The sequence below is a fragment of the Branchiostoma floridae genome, chromosome 5 (genome assembly GCF_000003815.2).
Source record: "Branchiostoma floridae strain S238N-H82 chromosome 5, Bfl_VNyyK, whole genome shotgun sequence".
Taxonomy (NCBI): Eukaryota; Metazoa; Chordata; class Leptocardii; order Amphioxiformes; family Branchiostomatidae; genus Branchiostoma; species Branchiostoma floridae.
In genome coordinates, this window is record NC_049983.1 from 21,872,054 (window position 1) to 21,884,400 (window position 12,347).

Consider the following 12,347-nt stretch of genomic DNA (forward strand, 5'->3'; position numbering starts at 1 on the left):
TTTGCAAACTGACCTGTGGAGGTCGCGTTTTTTTGGACACTTCCAAAAGAGTGGTTGAGACAAGATCAGTTTACAATCAGGAACCTCGACCTCTGACCTGCGCATGTGCAGTCGCAGCATATCAATAATCTGAGTGTCGCATCATGTGCAAACAGCGTCTGAAACAAAACAAACCCAACAACAAGCAAATAATTTTTATTGACCTACATAATTCTTCGTTAGTGTCGTTCAACACCAGGCAAAAAAGGCAATATGATAATGTTACGAATTCAAGGGACAAGATTTCCTTCCTCCATCGAAAATGCGGAACACAAAGACGCCTGTTTCCCGCCAGATGTAAACTTGGGACAGCTCGTCTGAACATCGAACGACAAAATCCGATAATCGTTTGCAAAATTTGATGCGTCAAAACGTAAATATAGTTACAAATCTAGCAGCTACTTTGTGCCAAAGTCAATCTTCTTTTGGATTGCGGAAGACAACAAACGTTGATGTACAAGACATGAGCAGGGCGACTCGCATGCCTCAAGAAAATGGCGCGAGTTCTGTTTACAAACAAGAGGTCGGCGCTACCACTAAACAAGTCGGCACTGCAATGAGACTTCTGTGGGAGTATCCTGAGCTAACTCACATGATCTCGTCCTTGTCCGTGTCCCCCCGCAGCCCCCTGATGAAGAGAGTATGTTGGCTGGCGGGAACGTAAACTCCCTTCAGTCCCAGGCCCGCCATTTCCTCCACTAGTCTGACCGGTCACGTGCGCAGGCGCGAATGTGGAGGCTCTTTTGGTGATTTGTGGTATCCCAATATAGCGGAATAAACCAATAACTTTCCATACTCAAAACTTAAAACTATCAACTCTATATATAATTTATTTTGGCGGTAAAATTTATCACGATTTGTGGTCTATTTGTGCGTGGAGGAAAGTAGTGATATTGGAAGTGGTACCCGTGATTTCTTCATAAGAGACACACATTTGGGGTCACGGAGAGGTCACCAGCTGAAAACCCGGAAGTACGGGAACAGGGGCTCTGATCACATGGTTTGGGACTGTTTTAATATAGTATCATTACTTCAAGTAGTTTTGCGTCATTTAGAGTGCTTCACATATCACACTTCGTTGTACACCGTCGGTATGTTGCCTTTGGGTTGAATGTATTTATGCAACTATGTAATTAAACTTATCAGTGTATAACAAAGGACCTTGGTGTAAAATTTTAAAGGTAATTCATTATCTCTAAGAATCGGATATTTACCTCCAGAAACGAACCTGTGAAATTCTTATGGTACAAGTCCGGACCTGAACACCTGGTGTACGCACCTGTACCTGTACCTGAACTCAAGTACTTGAAGTAGTAGTGGACACCTGGCGTTTTTCCAAAGGAAATCCTGACTCCAAATGACAATTTTTAACGTACTAGAATAAGAAAACCAGAGACTTGTTTTGAAACTCAAATATGTACTTTCTCATACAAAGATGACAATTTACCACTAAGTCTAAAGAATTTGGGTTCATGTGTAACTTTAAATTTTTAAAACAGATGATTGATCTGGACCTTAACTGTTACGAGCAGTGCATAAAATTAGTTGAGGTGCACTGCTCACTATTAAACAACAATGCATGGTGTTTGCATAAACTGAATTGTTTAAATGAAACATTCACCTACAAACTGTCACTAATTTCCTTAAGTAGGTGTGACAACAGCTGTTTATAGTGTAGTCACTGTTTGGAAAACTGTCCTATTGTTCTGTGCCATGTAATTAACACCTTCTGATGAACCCATACCTAGACACTGCAGGGGGTGTGGGGATAATTGTTATGCATTTACATGACTTGCAAAGTCTGAGTTATATTCAGCTTGGTAAAAAAATCAAGTATCCAAACTCAAAACTTCATGACATTGATCTTCAAGTCAATAACAATGCCACAAAAACTGCTGCAAAATTGATTAAAATTTGTTACCAAAAATGTGTGAAATGGCCATCAGGCTGATGGCCATTTCACACATGCATCAGGTCATTTATGCCTTCAGTGCTTGAAATAAAGGTATGTTGATTCTAAAAAAGAGAGCCCTGGTTGTTAATTGCAATGTTCTGAAATAATGTGTATTGTGATCAATAAATATGACATCAATCATTTACTAAAGTATGCATGTGTTTGCTTATAACTCCGTTACATAATTTATCTTATTCCTACTACTTTAGATCCACCATGAGTGCTGAAGCTCTCCCCCCTCTGGAGTCGGGAAAGTTTATTGCAGAGAACAGTCAAGATGTGAAGGTGTTACCGGATGGAGTCAAGAAGGCAGCAGGAGTGGTAACTCATTACCTTACTACAGTTTTTATGGCCAGCTTGCTGCTACATTTATATATCAGGCCACAGCAAGTAAATGTTATGGATGACACCTCATCAGACTTCAAATCTAATGCATGTGGGCAAATAATGAGCATTTCTATAACAAAGAAAACTAACACATGTCATACCGGGACATATCTTTATTCTTTACACTTTATCAAAGAATAACACAACAGCTGACAAAGTGTTGATAACAATTACATGTAGTTTCTACTTGCAAAAGATAGCCACTTGAAGATAGCCACTCATTCTCCAAGTACTGTAACAGTAATGAGGATGATGTAACAGTTACAATGTACTTACAACAAGGAATTGAGAAAATATTATGAGAATAGAATCAGTATAACCAGTCTTACCTTTTGTTTCAGATTTTTGAGAGTTTGAGGAAGGGAGACTATTCTGTAGAACTGTGGAAGGGAGCAGGAGCAACAGATGGGCACGAGCTCAACCCTAAAGTCATGGACGAGAAGGCCGTGGACTGGTAAGTTGTTAAAGAACTTTCAGCAAAGCTATCAATATCATAGACCTAGTCTATTGGATCTCCTTCAAGGATGTTCAACTCTTACCCCTGTACAGAAGCTGTTGAAAATTATCAAAAGTACAGCTTTTATATCTGTATTTATGTCTATCATCAAAGAAAATTTTACTACAATCATAAATGTACCCACATTATAGGCACTTACTGTACTAGACAGTTGTTGAATGGCTTCATTGTAATTCAATGGTGAAAATTCCCTAAATGAAAGGTGGAGTGAATTTTGTTTTTATCATTTAAGGAAAAATAGGAGCGGGTGATTCTAACAACCAATTCGTTAAATTGGTATGGCCTAATATATATTTTATGTCCTTTCCAGGATCTTTCTGGTGGACACCCTGAACTTTTCCTTTTGGGGTGAAAGTGAAGACAAGAAGTACAAAGTCAAGTACAAGGGTCAAACATACACGGGGTACTGGTCACTGTGTGCTGCTGTCAACAGGGCCATGGAGGTGAGTAACATGTACTGTCTGGATGAGTGTTCAAGGTTGGTAACTTTGGTAGCTATTCTTTTGTTTCAGCCCCAAGACATACCAAGAAACTCACAAGTGCTGTGCTCACACTTAATTTAGCAGCATGCGTAGTCGAGTGGTTTATAGTAACCCTGCCTCTGTAACTAGAAGCTGTGAGTTCGATCCCGTCTGTGTCGCTAACCCAACATGCATGCTACTGGAAAGGGTTGTAGTCCTTAGGACTTAAGCCATGGTCCGTCCACTGTTTCTTGTGCTTGTCAAAAAGATCTAGGGGAATTTGCCCGGTACAATGAACCTGTCAACACTGTACATTATAAATGTTTGTCTTCTCTGTCACAACCAGTGGAACTTCTGGAAGACAAGCTCTTCGCTGGATCAATATCACTTTCCTTTTTTTTTCCTGTGCTACAAAATCTACATGCCACAAACTTAGAGGTTCAACCTCTATTATATATTACTCCAGGAGGGTATCCCAATCACCAACCCTGGTTACTATGCAGGCATGACTGAGAAGGAGCTGGCGTACCTCCTGAGGTCTGACTCAGACACGGACATGCCCATGTTACAGGAGAGGGTCAACAATCTCAGAGAGGCGGGCCAGGTGCTCAAGGAGGTATGCTGCTAGGGTAGAGACAAAAACTAACATGTCTTCCTCCTTGTAGGGGAGTTAAATACATTAAGTGTTCAAGGAGGTATGCAGCTAGGTTAGAGAGAGAAAAACTTATTCCTCCGTATATAGGGATGAAATAAAATAAGAGGAGAATCTGGACACTAATTTTCAGAAGCAGATCATATAGGCTAAATCACTGCCTCTTATCCGATGATATGACATGATATATGAGAAAAATTATACAAATGTTTTATTGAACATCAAAACTTGATGTCATAGAAATGTTCCAATTGTACAGGTTCAGCAGACAGGAAAATTGTACAGGAGGCTTACAAACAACAACTCTAACCACTAACTCAATCTTTATTTCAGAAGTTTGATGGCAGTTTTGTGAACTGTATCAGGAAGTGTGGAGGCAGTGCACAGAAGCTCTTGTCCCTGGTGGTCTCCAACTTTTCTTCATACAGAGACGAAGCAGTGTTCAAGGAAAAAACTGGTACTACTTTTTTGTTTGACTTTTTCTAGATGACTGGCAAGCTGTCTAAAGGCACTTTGGAAAAGGTTAAGTCCCATTTATTCTGGTAGCCTGATGTATTATACTTTATAGCTTCAGATTCTAGAGGACAGAAGAGACTTTGGAGTTATAATACGCCTGTCCCATAGCCTTTCTGTGATCTTAGTTGGTTGGCAGTGGGTTGTTATGAAGACACAATTGAACATTTTCCAGTTCTTCTTTGTGTTAGGTGGCTACCACCATCTTGTTGATGTTACCACTAGATGTACAAGTATTGATTTTTCTGCCAGTTCATTGTAATAACTAGCCTGAGTACCATCCTGTGTAGTGACCGCTGGCTCAATCCTCTTGCTTGAAAGTGTCAGATGGTGAAGAAGAGTGATGAATGTCACTCAAAACATCCCTGTTCTACAGTGTAAGATGATTGTTTTTCTGTTGCTCCAGTTGCCATCTACAAGCGAGCACAGATCCTGATCGCTGACATCTGGTCGTGTTTTGAAGGCCAAGGTTACGGCTCGTTTGATGACATCAGCTCCATCACTATGTTTGCTGACTACAGGTGCGTGTGAATGACACTGTAGTGTCAACTTTAATAATTCTACCAGGTACACTACGACTGACAAATTTTTAAAAAATGTCACTTCATCCGCAGCTTCTGTAGCAGACGACATGCAGATACTTTTCAATGCAAAGAGATCTACTAAATGCAACACCAGTAATCCCCAAGATATGCATAAGTTTGGGGTTGTTTCAAGTTGGTGAATAAAACAAACGGGGATGGCTGGGAAGAAGTCAGAACAAGTATTTTTGCTGAGGTTTTAAGTTTGTGATTAGGAGGTCACAAAAAAACTTTACTACCACAAAAATGTCAATATTATCTTTAACATAATTCACATTTCTACCGTTCTTTGATTAAGCTTTGCACTATGAGATGACTGCTTTAACTATTCTTTACACACAGGATCCCTCAAGCCCTGCTGTACTTTGGAGCCCTGGAGTATAGCCAAGCCTTGCTGGACAAGTGCAGTAACAGTGAGTTTTTTGGTCTTTGAAAAGTTTTCAAAAAGTGGTGGACAGAAACTTGTTTATCTGTGATGCCATGTTAATGATTTGATAACATGGATGACATCCTCTGGGAACCACAACCTGATACAAGTTTGTTTAGAAAAATAACTTCACCTCACAGGGCTCGAAATACCACATGCATATGCAAGTTTGTGCAGGTAAAATTGGTGTGGTGCAAGTAAGTTTAGACCAAACTTGCACCAGTGCAAGTTACTTTTGTCCTCTAATACCTGACATTAGAAAAAGCTTACACACACCGAGAATATTGTCTGTCATTGAAAGGTAAAAGAAAATAACACTGAATAAAAAAAAGCCTAAATTTGTTATTTCTAAATTTGGTTAGACATCCAGGTAAACTATTTTTTTTAGACAAATCCATCTCTACAATGCTAATGATTCCTATGGTGCTGTCTTACCTTGATTTGCATATGAGTTACATTTGCATACTAATTAGTTCAACTGGTTTTTCCAGTTATATGTATTGTATTGAGTTGTTCTACCACTTCATTCTGGAGATGATTAAGACTAGTTACTGTGATGGATGTCACTGGATGAGTCCAGAAGAAATCTATGGATCTTATCGAGTTGAATTGTCTTTAATTGAGCCTAAATTCACAGTTTTTATGAAACAGTTTGTACAATTTCAAACCAAAAATAAAATACGCTACGGAAAAACAAATATCAAAACATGTGGTCTTTACCGGTATGTATCCCCATTTACTCACGTACATTTGCAAATTTTCAGAAGAGGAGATAAGGGGTTAACAGTTCACTATTTTGGGTTGTGCAAGTAAGTTTCCTTTGGTGCAAGTTACCTTTGGCTTAACTTGCACAGGTGCAAGTTGACTGAAAAGTGTATTTCGAGCCCTGCCTCACCTATCCCTTGACCTTTGTATGGGTCGTTGGGCCACCAAGACGCCATCCACTACTCTATCATCGCTTTGGCTGAACTCAAACCAGTCCACTCTCTTATGTTGTCCTCTCCCATCTGTCCCTCTGTCTTCCGGCTTCCTGGGACTGTCCCGTATAGTATGGTTTTTACAAGCTGAGATGACCTTGCTACATGACTGAACCATCTCAGCTTTCATAAAAATAAAAGCTTAGCAAAAAAAAAGTTGTCTTCATTATGAAATCTCATTCTCATTCACCCTCATTCTCTCACTCACCCACTTATCCCTCTGCTTTTCATTCCAGATCACATGTTCACATCAGGGGAGAGGGAGGAGGTTGAGATCAGGGGCTGTTCTATCTGGGCGGTCAAGGTCAGTACAGGTCAAAGTGCAAATCCACATGAAAACACACAACACAAACTGCCGCAAAATAGTTCATTTAAAAATGTTTTATTTTACAGGTCATGTAAGTGACAGAACTATACACATATTTTTTTGTAATTGTTTTCACACTTTGAGTGTGTATGTCATGTTGGAATGTATCCTTTACATTACTACACTAGTCCTGCAGCAACAACGTTATATAGAAAAAAAGGTACTTTGGCATCCTTCCGCCATGCCTACTCACTCTGTCTACTTGGTTTGAAGCTGACAGTTTTGCAGAAATATATGGTTGAAACGTCATACCAAACCATCACCCTTGTATACAATGTGCAATGAAAAGCAGCATATGGTTTAGCAAACGGGCAAATTCAGGATCTATCAATAGAAATTATATTGATGAAAGGATAATAGTCATTAAAAAGTCTTTCCCATCCCAGAGCCTCCACCCTAACCAGTCTTGATCCCTCCCAGTTCCGACGCTCCCTGGCTGGTGTAGTCCACCAGTACATTACCCATGTGGTCATTCAGCGTCTTGAACTTCCTCTTACGATTCCCAACCTACAGGGAAAACAAACAAACAACATTTTAAACACAAACCCAAGTATACTTTCATTTCATTAATACATGTACCTTGTTCTAGTCTGAAAAGTCATTCTTAGTTTATCAAATAGGATGAAGCATTGACACACACTTATCTCAAAATAAAATGGCAGTTTTTGTCCCCCTTTAATCTTATCTTTGGGACTAGATGAGTAGTCCAATATGTCTTACGTCCTCAAAATAATACTGATGGTATTGTGTTTAATGACCTTTCTCATCCTACAGAAAAAATTACATGTAAAATTCAAGGGTATTAAATGTATTTTGAACCCTGATATAGTTTCACAACACTGTACCTTTTTCCTCTTCTGCATTGGAGCTATTTTCTTCCCTGTATCCTGTACATAGCTGATGCCTTGTCTGTTCAGGTACTCTTCTATCTTCTTCTCATCCATGGAGTCTACAGCTACAGAACGCCACAGCTTCTGGATTTCTGGGGGAGGGGAAATTATTAAGCATAATGTTTCAAGTTCAACAGCTTCACTAAACTATTTCAGGAACCAGGAGCTCCACTATGAGAGCTACTAATAGTAATAGTTGGGTCACAGGGACATCCTTATTATGCACTGGCACTGGCAGTGTTGTTGACAGTGCAGTTGAACAAAGGGTTCCATACACTGAGTTGGACCCTTGCGCTGTTGTTTTGGGCCTTGTGCTGGGTCTCAAACAGAGTAGGGGGCTTTTCTGTTCTATAGGAAAAAATGAAGAAAAAATGTTGGTTTTATATCATAAAATTTGGCCCTAAATATGCAGGAAAAAGTTCTGAGAGTTATAATTTAAAACTTTTCTGAGGGAGGATGCCCCAACCCCAGAAGCACTACTCATGTGCCCCTTATACAGTGAAAAAACTCCTGGTGAGTACCCTGCACGGCTTGTTACATCTCCTGAGTTACAAGCTCACCTTCATCTATGTTGAGCTGGCAGTCTTTGTCGTTATAGAAGAGGACTTTCTTCTTGTCGATTGGTCGAGTGATGGTCAGGACCCGATCTCCCAAAGCCTGTCAAAGACCATGTGTATAGATTTATTGTCAGCAATGAAATATACAGTATGAAATATAATATACATAAAAATTAGGCAATGAGAGATGGCAGACTTCACCCCATTATGAAAAGTAAATAACTTGAATTTGAGATTTTGTAAGACAGTTAAGACACTCATTTAGTCGTCAAGATACCTGTAAAATTATTTACGTACAGTACAGATGTTTATCAAACTTGTTAAAGTTGTTACAGGGGTGCCTAAGTATTTGCACGAAACCTATGAGATTCATACAAACATTATGTGATTCGAACGAATCACTGACACTATGGGAAAATGCACGAACCTTATGAAAATCACACGAATCACTATGCCAAAACGTAGAACCTTATGTGATTCACACGAATCACTATAATTATATGACAAACCTGTGAGGCTGTGACGAACCTTATGCGAATGACGTAATGTCACGTGACCCGGAGGTGGTCGGCCGGTTTTGCATAAGGTTCATGCAAATCACATAAGGTTTGTGTGTGTCACCGGGGGGAGGCGCATTCGTGCGAATCACATAAGGTTTGTACCGTAAATTGTACGTTTTTGCATAGTGATTCATGTGATTTTCATATAAGGTTCGTGCGTTTTCACATAGTAGTGATTCGTGTGCATCACATAATGTTCGTACGAATCTCATAGGGTTCGTGCAAATGCTTAGGCACCCCTGGGATCCGTACTGGAACAGGTCCGGAACTGTACCTAATGCCATGTACCTGTACCTACATTTGTTTAGCTCTCACCTTGATTGCTTTCTCATACTTCGGCAAGCCTTCCTGCACATCTTCCAGCAGAATCCCACCCAGCCCGTTCTGATCGTGCTTGTCTAGTAGTCTTAGGAGGGCCTTCTTGTCTTTCATGTGGTACTTCGGCTTAAAGACGAACTTTCCGTCTGGCAGACGCTGTATCTTAGGGTTGTTAGGAAGAGCTTCCGTCCCGAGCCAGTTTTTGGTGGCAATGGTGACCGTCAGCTGTTTCGTTTCGTCCAGAATTTCCTCCAACAACAGCGGATGCGTGTACCCATTTTGGTGACGAGTTTTCATGTAGTTTATGATCTTGGCAAGCACGCTGAACTTGTATTGAGACGTCCCCGGCGCCGTTTTGTAGTCAAAACTGCCGGATTTCCCATGTTTAGGTTTGCTAGAGGAAATGGCAGAGAAAGCTGATGGCTTCGCCTTTTTAGCCGGTTTTCTGGAGGAAAAGTCGTCAGATTTGGGCTTGCGTTTCTCCACTGCAGGCGTGGCCAGAGCCCGCTTTTTGAAGGCCTCCCGTTCCCGGAGTAATGCTGGATCCATACTGGCAGCTTGCAGTCCAACAGACGAGAAATATCAGAGAATTTTTAACATTTCTTACACAGAAACTAACTCACGACTTTCCCTCGGCTTGAAAATTGTCAACTGACGACTTCTGGAAGTGCGCGTGCGCTACACGCCCTGTAAACTATTCCATTTAATGTAAAGGGTAGTTAAGATTTTTAAAGCTAGAAAATAAATCTTTAGACTTTGATAGCTTGATATTCAAATACTACGTAATGTAAAATACATTTATAATAATTCTATTTGTTGGTATTGGTAAGATTTTATTGTGATAGTAGCTTTTTTTTATTATGCAATAAAATAAAACCTCTCTAATTTGGAATGGACGATCCATTGATAAACCCAAGATGGCCGCCAGTCTACAAAAATTTTAGACTGTCGTTCTTTTTCTGATCTTCCTTGGCCAAAATCACGACAATGGAAGACAACACAATGGTGAAAGAAGAGGATCTGGAGAAGGCGGAAGTGGACGCCATTTCTACGGCGGCCAAACACGTCGCTAACATGCTACAGCGGCCGGACCAGCTCGAGAGAGTTGAGCAGTACCGCCGCAGGGTGGCCAGGAAGAAGGCTTCGGTGGAGGCTCGGCTGAAAACCGCGGTGCAGAGTCAGCTAGACGGGGTGAAGACTGGGCTGGGACAGCTCGGGACGGCGCTACAGGACGTGCAGGAGGTAGGGATGGACATCATGTTGTTCTGATCGAACCGTATATAAGTTTTTTTTTCTACTGTATCAAAACCCAGACGAGCTAAAAATCGCTGCAGAGGGTCAAAGGTCAAATTTGTGTGACTCCATCAAATATACCATCACACCAGATTTGGAAGTCCAGAAACGATTTTATAGCTTATGAAAACTATATTAGACTGCTGTACAGAATTCTATGAAATTTTTTAATGGAAGAAAAGATCAATTCAAAAGGCTATGTCACTCAGTGTATACAACTTATTACAAGTCAAAGTATACCCCAGTCAATTTTGACCACTCCCATTTCCTCATTTAGCTTTGCACAGTCAGTGGAGTTAGATGAGCAAAGGTTAGATGTGACCAAAGATGGGCCAAAGCTGGCATTAGCAGATTGTGTGCAAACGAGAATAGAACAATGCTTTTTCAGTCAAGTACATTTACTTTTCAGGTTGAAATCACAAAAAAGGCCATTAATCGTGATGGTTGATTACCTCTATATGACATTCTGCCGCTGTGTCCCCTCAGGTCCAAAAGCAGTTGAACGAAGGTGGAAGAGACGTACAAGAAGTGTCACGAGCTGAACGAAAGGTGAAGGAAGTAAAGGCGGTCGGAGCGCGCCATAGTCAGCTTGCCTCCGCTGTAGAGAACCTCAAACACATCTTCACTGTACCGGAGACGGTGGAGGAGACCCAACAGTTGATCAACGAGAACAAGTTGTTGCGAGCCCACAAACTCCTGACGGACTTAGAGACCTCGCGAGACGACCTTCTTTATGAGATGCACAAGCTACCATCCCCCAGCCCCACTGACAATGCCCTACTGAGGCACTATTTCGCAGATGTTGGGAAACTCTCCGATTCCATGGCGAAACAACTTTGGTACAGTATCTCCCGGGCCCTGAGCATGGTACGGAAGGACCCGACCATGTTGGTCACGGCATTGCGTATCATCGAACGGGAGGAACGCACAGACAGGGAGATGCTGCAGAGACAGAAGATCACAGGCTTCCTTCCACCGGGCAGACCCAAGAAGTGGAGAGAGACTTGCTTCAAGACTTTGGAGGTGTCGGTTGCCACCAGAATTGAAGGACACCTGCCAGAAACAAGGGACCTGAACAAGATGTGGCTGGTGCGCCATCTGGAAATCACCCGCAAGTACGTCCTAGAAGACCTGAGGGTCGTGAAGGTTATGTTCCAGCAGTGCTTCCCGCCCGACTACAACATATTCCAGCGCATGGTGAGCATGTACCACAACGCCCTGTCCGTGCATCTTCAGGAGCTGATCTCGGATGAGCTGGAGTCTAACGAGATCATCTCCCTGCTGATGTGGTACAACACGTACGAGTCAGAGGAACTGATGGGGAACCCCGAACTGGAGATCGACACATCGCAGCTCACACCCCTGCTGACGGAAGAAACCAGAACAAAGCTCCAACAACAGTACCTGAAGACTCTGTACACTAACGTGACGAGCTGGACGAAGAACACCCTGAACAAAGACGTCAACGACTGGCAGCAAGACACGGAGCCAGAGGCGGACGGTGACGGCTACTACCTGACCCAGCTGCCGGTTATTGTGTTCCAGATTATCTGGGAACATCTGGAGGTGGCCGCACTGGTCAGCCCTCACCTGAAGCTGAGAGTGGTGGACCTGCTACTGGAGTGTGTCCTGCGCTTCACCGAGAAGTACCAAGAGGCCATCACGACTTACAAGACAACGCATTTCGAGGATCGCAGTGGCTCTCTATTCTTTACTGCCTACATGATCGCCATCATCAACAACTGTCTCGCTTTCAAGGAGTACACTCAGCAGTTGAAGTCAAAGCATCTCGCTACCGACGAACTCCGTCGCGCGAGTCAAAATCCAGGCCGTCATCGAGCAGTTCAGCGTATC

The 12,347-nt window shown here is 41.9% G+C and overlaps 3 protein-coding genes across 7 annotated transcripts in view; 1 reads left to right on the forward strand and 2 right to left on the reverse strand.

Moving 5' to 3' along the window:
• LOC118415387 (serine/arginine repetitive matrix protein 1-like) overlaps positions 1-785 on the reverse strand; it is a 17,386-nt gene extending 16,601 nt beyond the window's left edge. For all 5 annotated transcript variants that reach the window (XM_035819957.1, XM_035819955.1, XM_035819953.1 and 2 more), the window contains exon 1: positions 632-785. In XM_035819957.1, the coding sequence (XP_035675850.1) occupies positions 632-729 (98 nt within the window). In that variant the 5' untranslated portion in view covers positions 730-785. The remainder of the gene's footprint in view (positions 1-631) is intronic.
• A 1,424-nt stretch (positions 786-2,209) lies between these two features.
• Positions 2,210-12,347, forward strand: part of LOC118416268 (exocyst complex component 3-like) — a 16,595-nt gene continuing 6,457 nt past the window's right edge. Inside the window, exons 1-11 of the mRNA XM_035821355.1 lie at positions 2,210-2,314; positions 2,722-2,834; positions 3,208-3,340; positions 3,825-3,974; positions 4,344-4,467; positions 4,930-5,044; positions 5,447-5,517; positions 6,745-6,906; positions 8,265-8,399; positions 10,165-10,442; positions 10,980-12,342. Coding sequence (XP_035677248.1) covers positions 2,210-2,314; positions 2,722-2,834; positions 3,208-3,340; positions 3,825-3,974; positions 4,344-4,467; positions 4,930-5,044; positions 5,447-5,517; positions 6,745-6,906; positions 8,265-8,399; positions 10,165-10,442; positions 10,980-12,342 — 2,749 coding nt within the window. The remainder of the gene's footprint in view (positions 2,315-2,721; positions 2,835-3,207; positions 3,341-3,824; positions 3,975-4,343; positions 4,468-4,929; positions 5,045-5,446; positions 5,518-6,744; positions 6,907-8,264; positions 8,400-10,164; positions 10,443-10,979; positions 12,343-12,347) is intronic.
• LOC118415388 (general transcription factor IIE subunit 2-like) lies at positions 6,875-9,828 on the reverse strand. Its single transcript, XM_035819959.1, has 4 exons — positions 9,198-9,828; positions 8,326-8,422; positions 7,721-7,857; positions 6,875-7,382 (listed from the first exon to the last, which is right to left on the reverse strand). Exons 1-4 carry the CDS (start codon positions 9,747-9,749, stop codon positions 7,272-7,274), a joined length of 897 nt encoding a protein of 298 aa, XP_035675852.1. The 5' UTR covers positions 9,750-9,828; the 3' UTR covers positions 6,875-7,271.

Excerpts from the sequence above, each read along its gene's own strand:
- LOC118415388 (XM_035819959.1), bottom strand. The coding sequence starts at position 9,749 with ATGGATCCAGCATTACTCCGGGAACGGGAGGCCTTCAAAAAGCGGGCT. Across the intron at positions 7,858-8,325 it reads CCAGCTCAACATAGATGAAG|AAATCCAGAAGCTGTGGCGT; the intron begins GTGAGCTTGTAA and ends CCCCTCCCCCAG. Across the intron at positions 7,383-7,720 it reads CAATGCAGAAGAGGAAAAAG|GTTGGGAATCGTAAGAGGAA; the intron begins GTACAGTGTTGT and ends TTTTCCCTGTAG.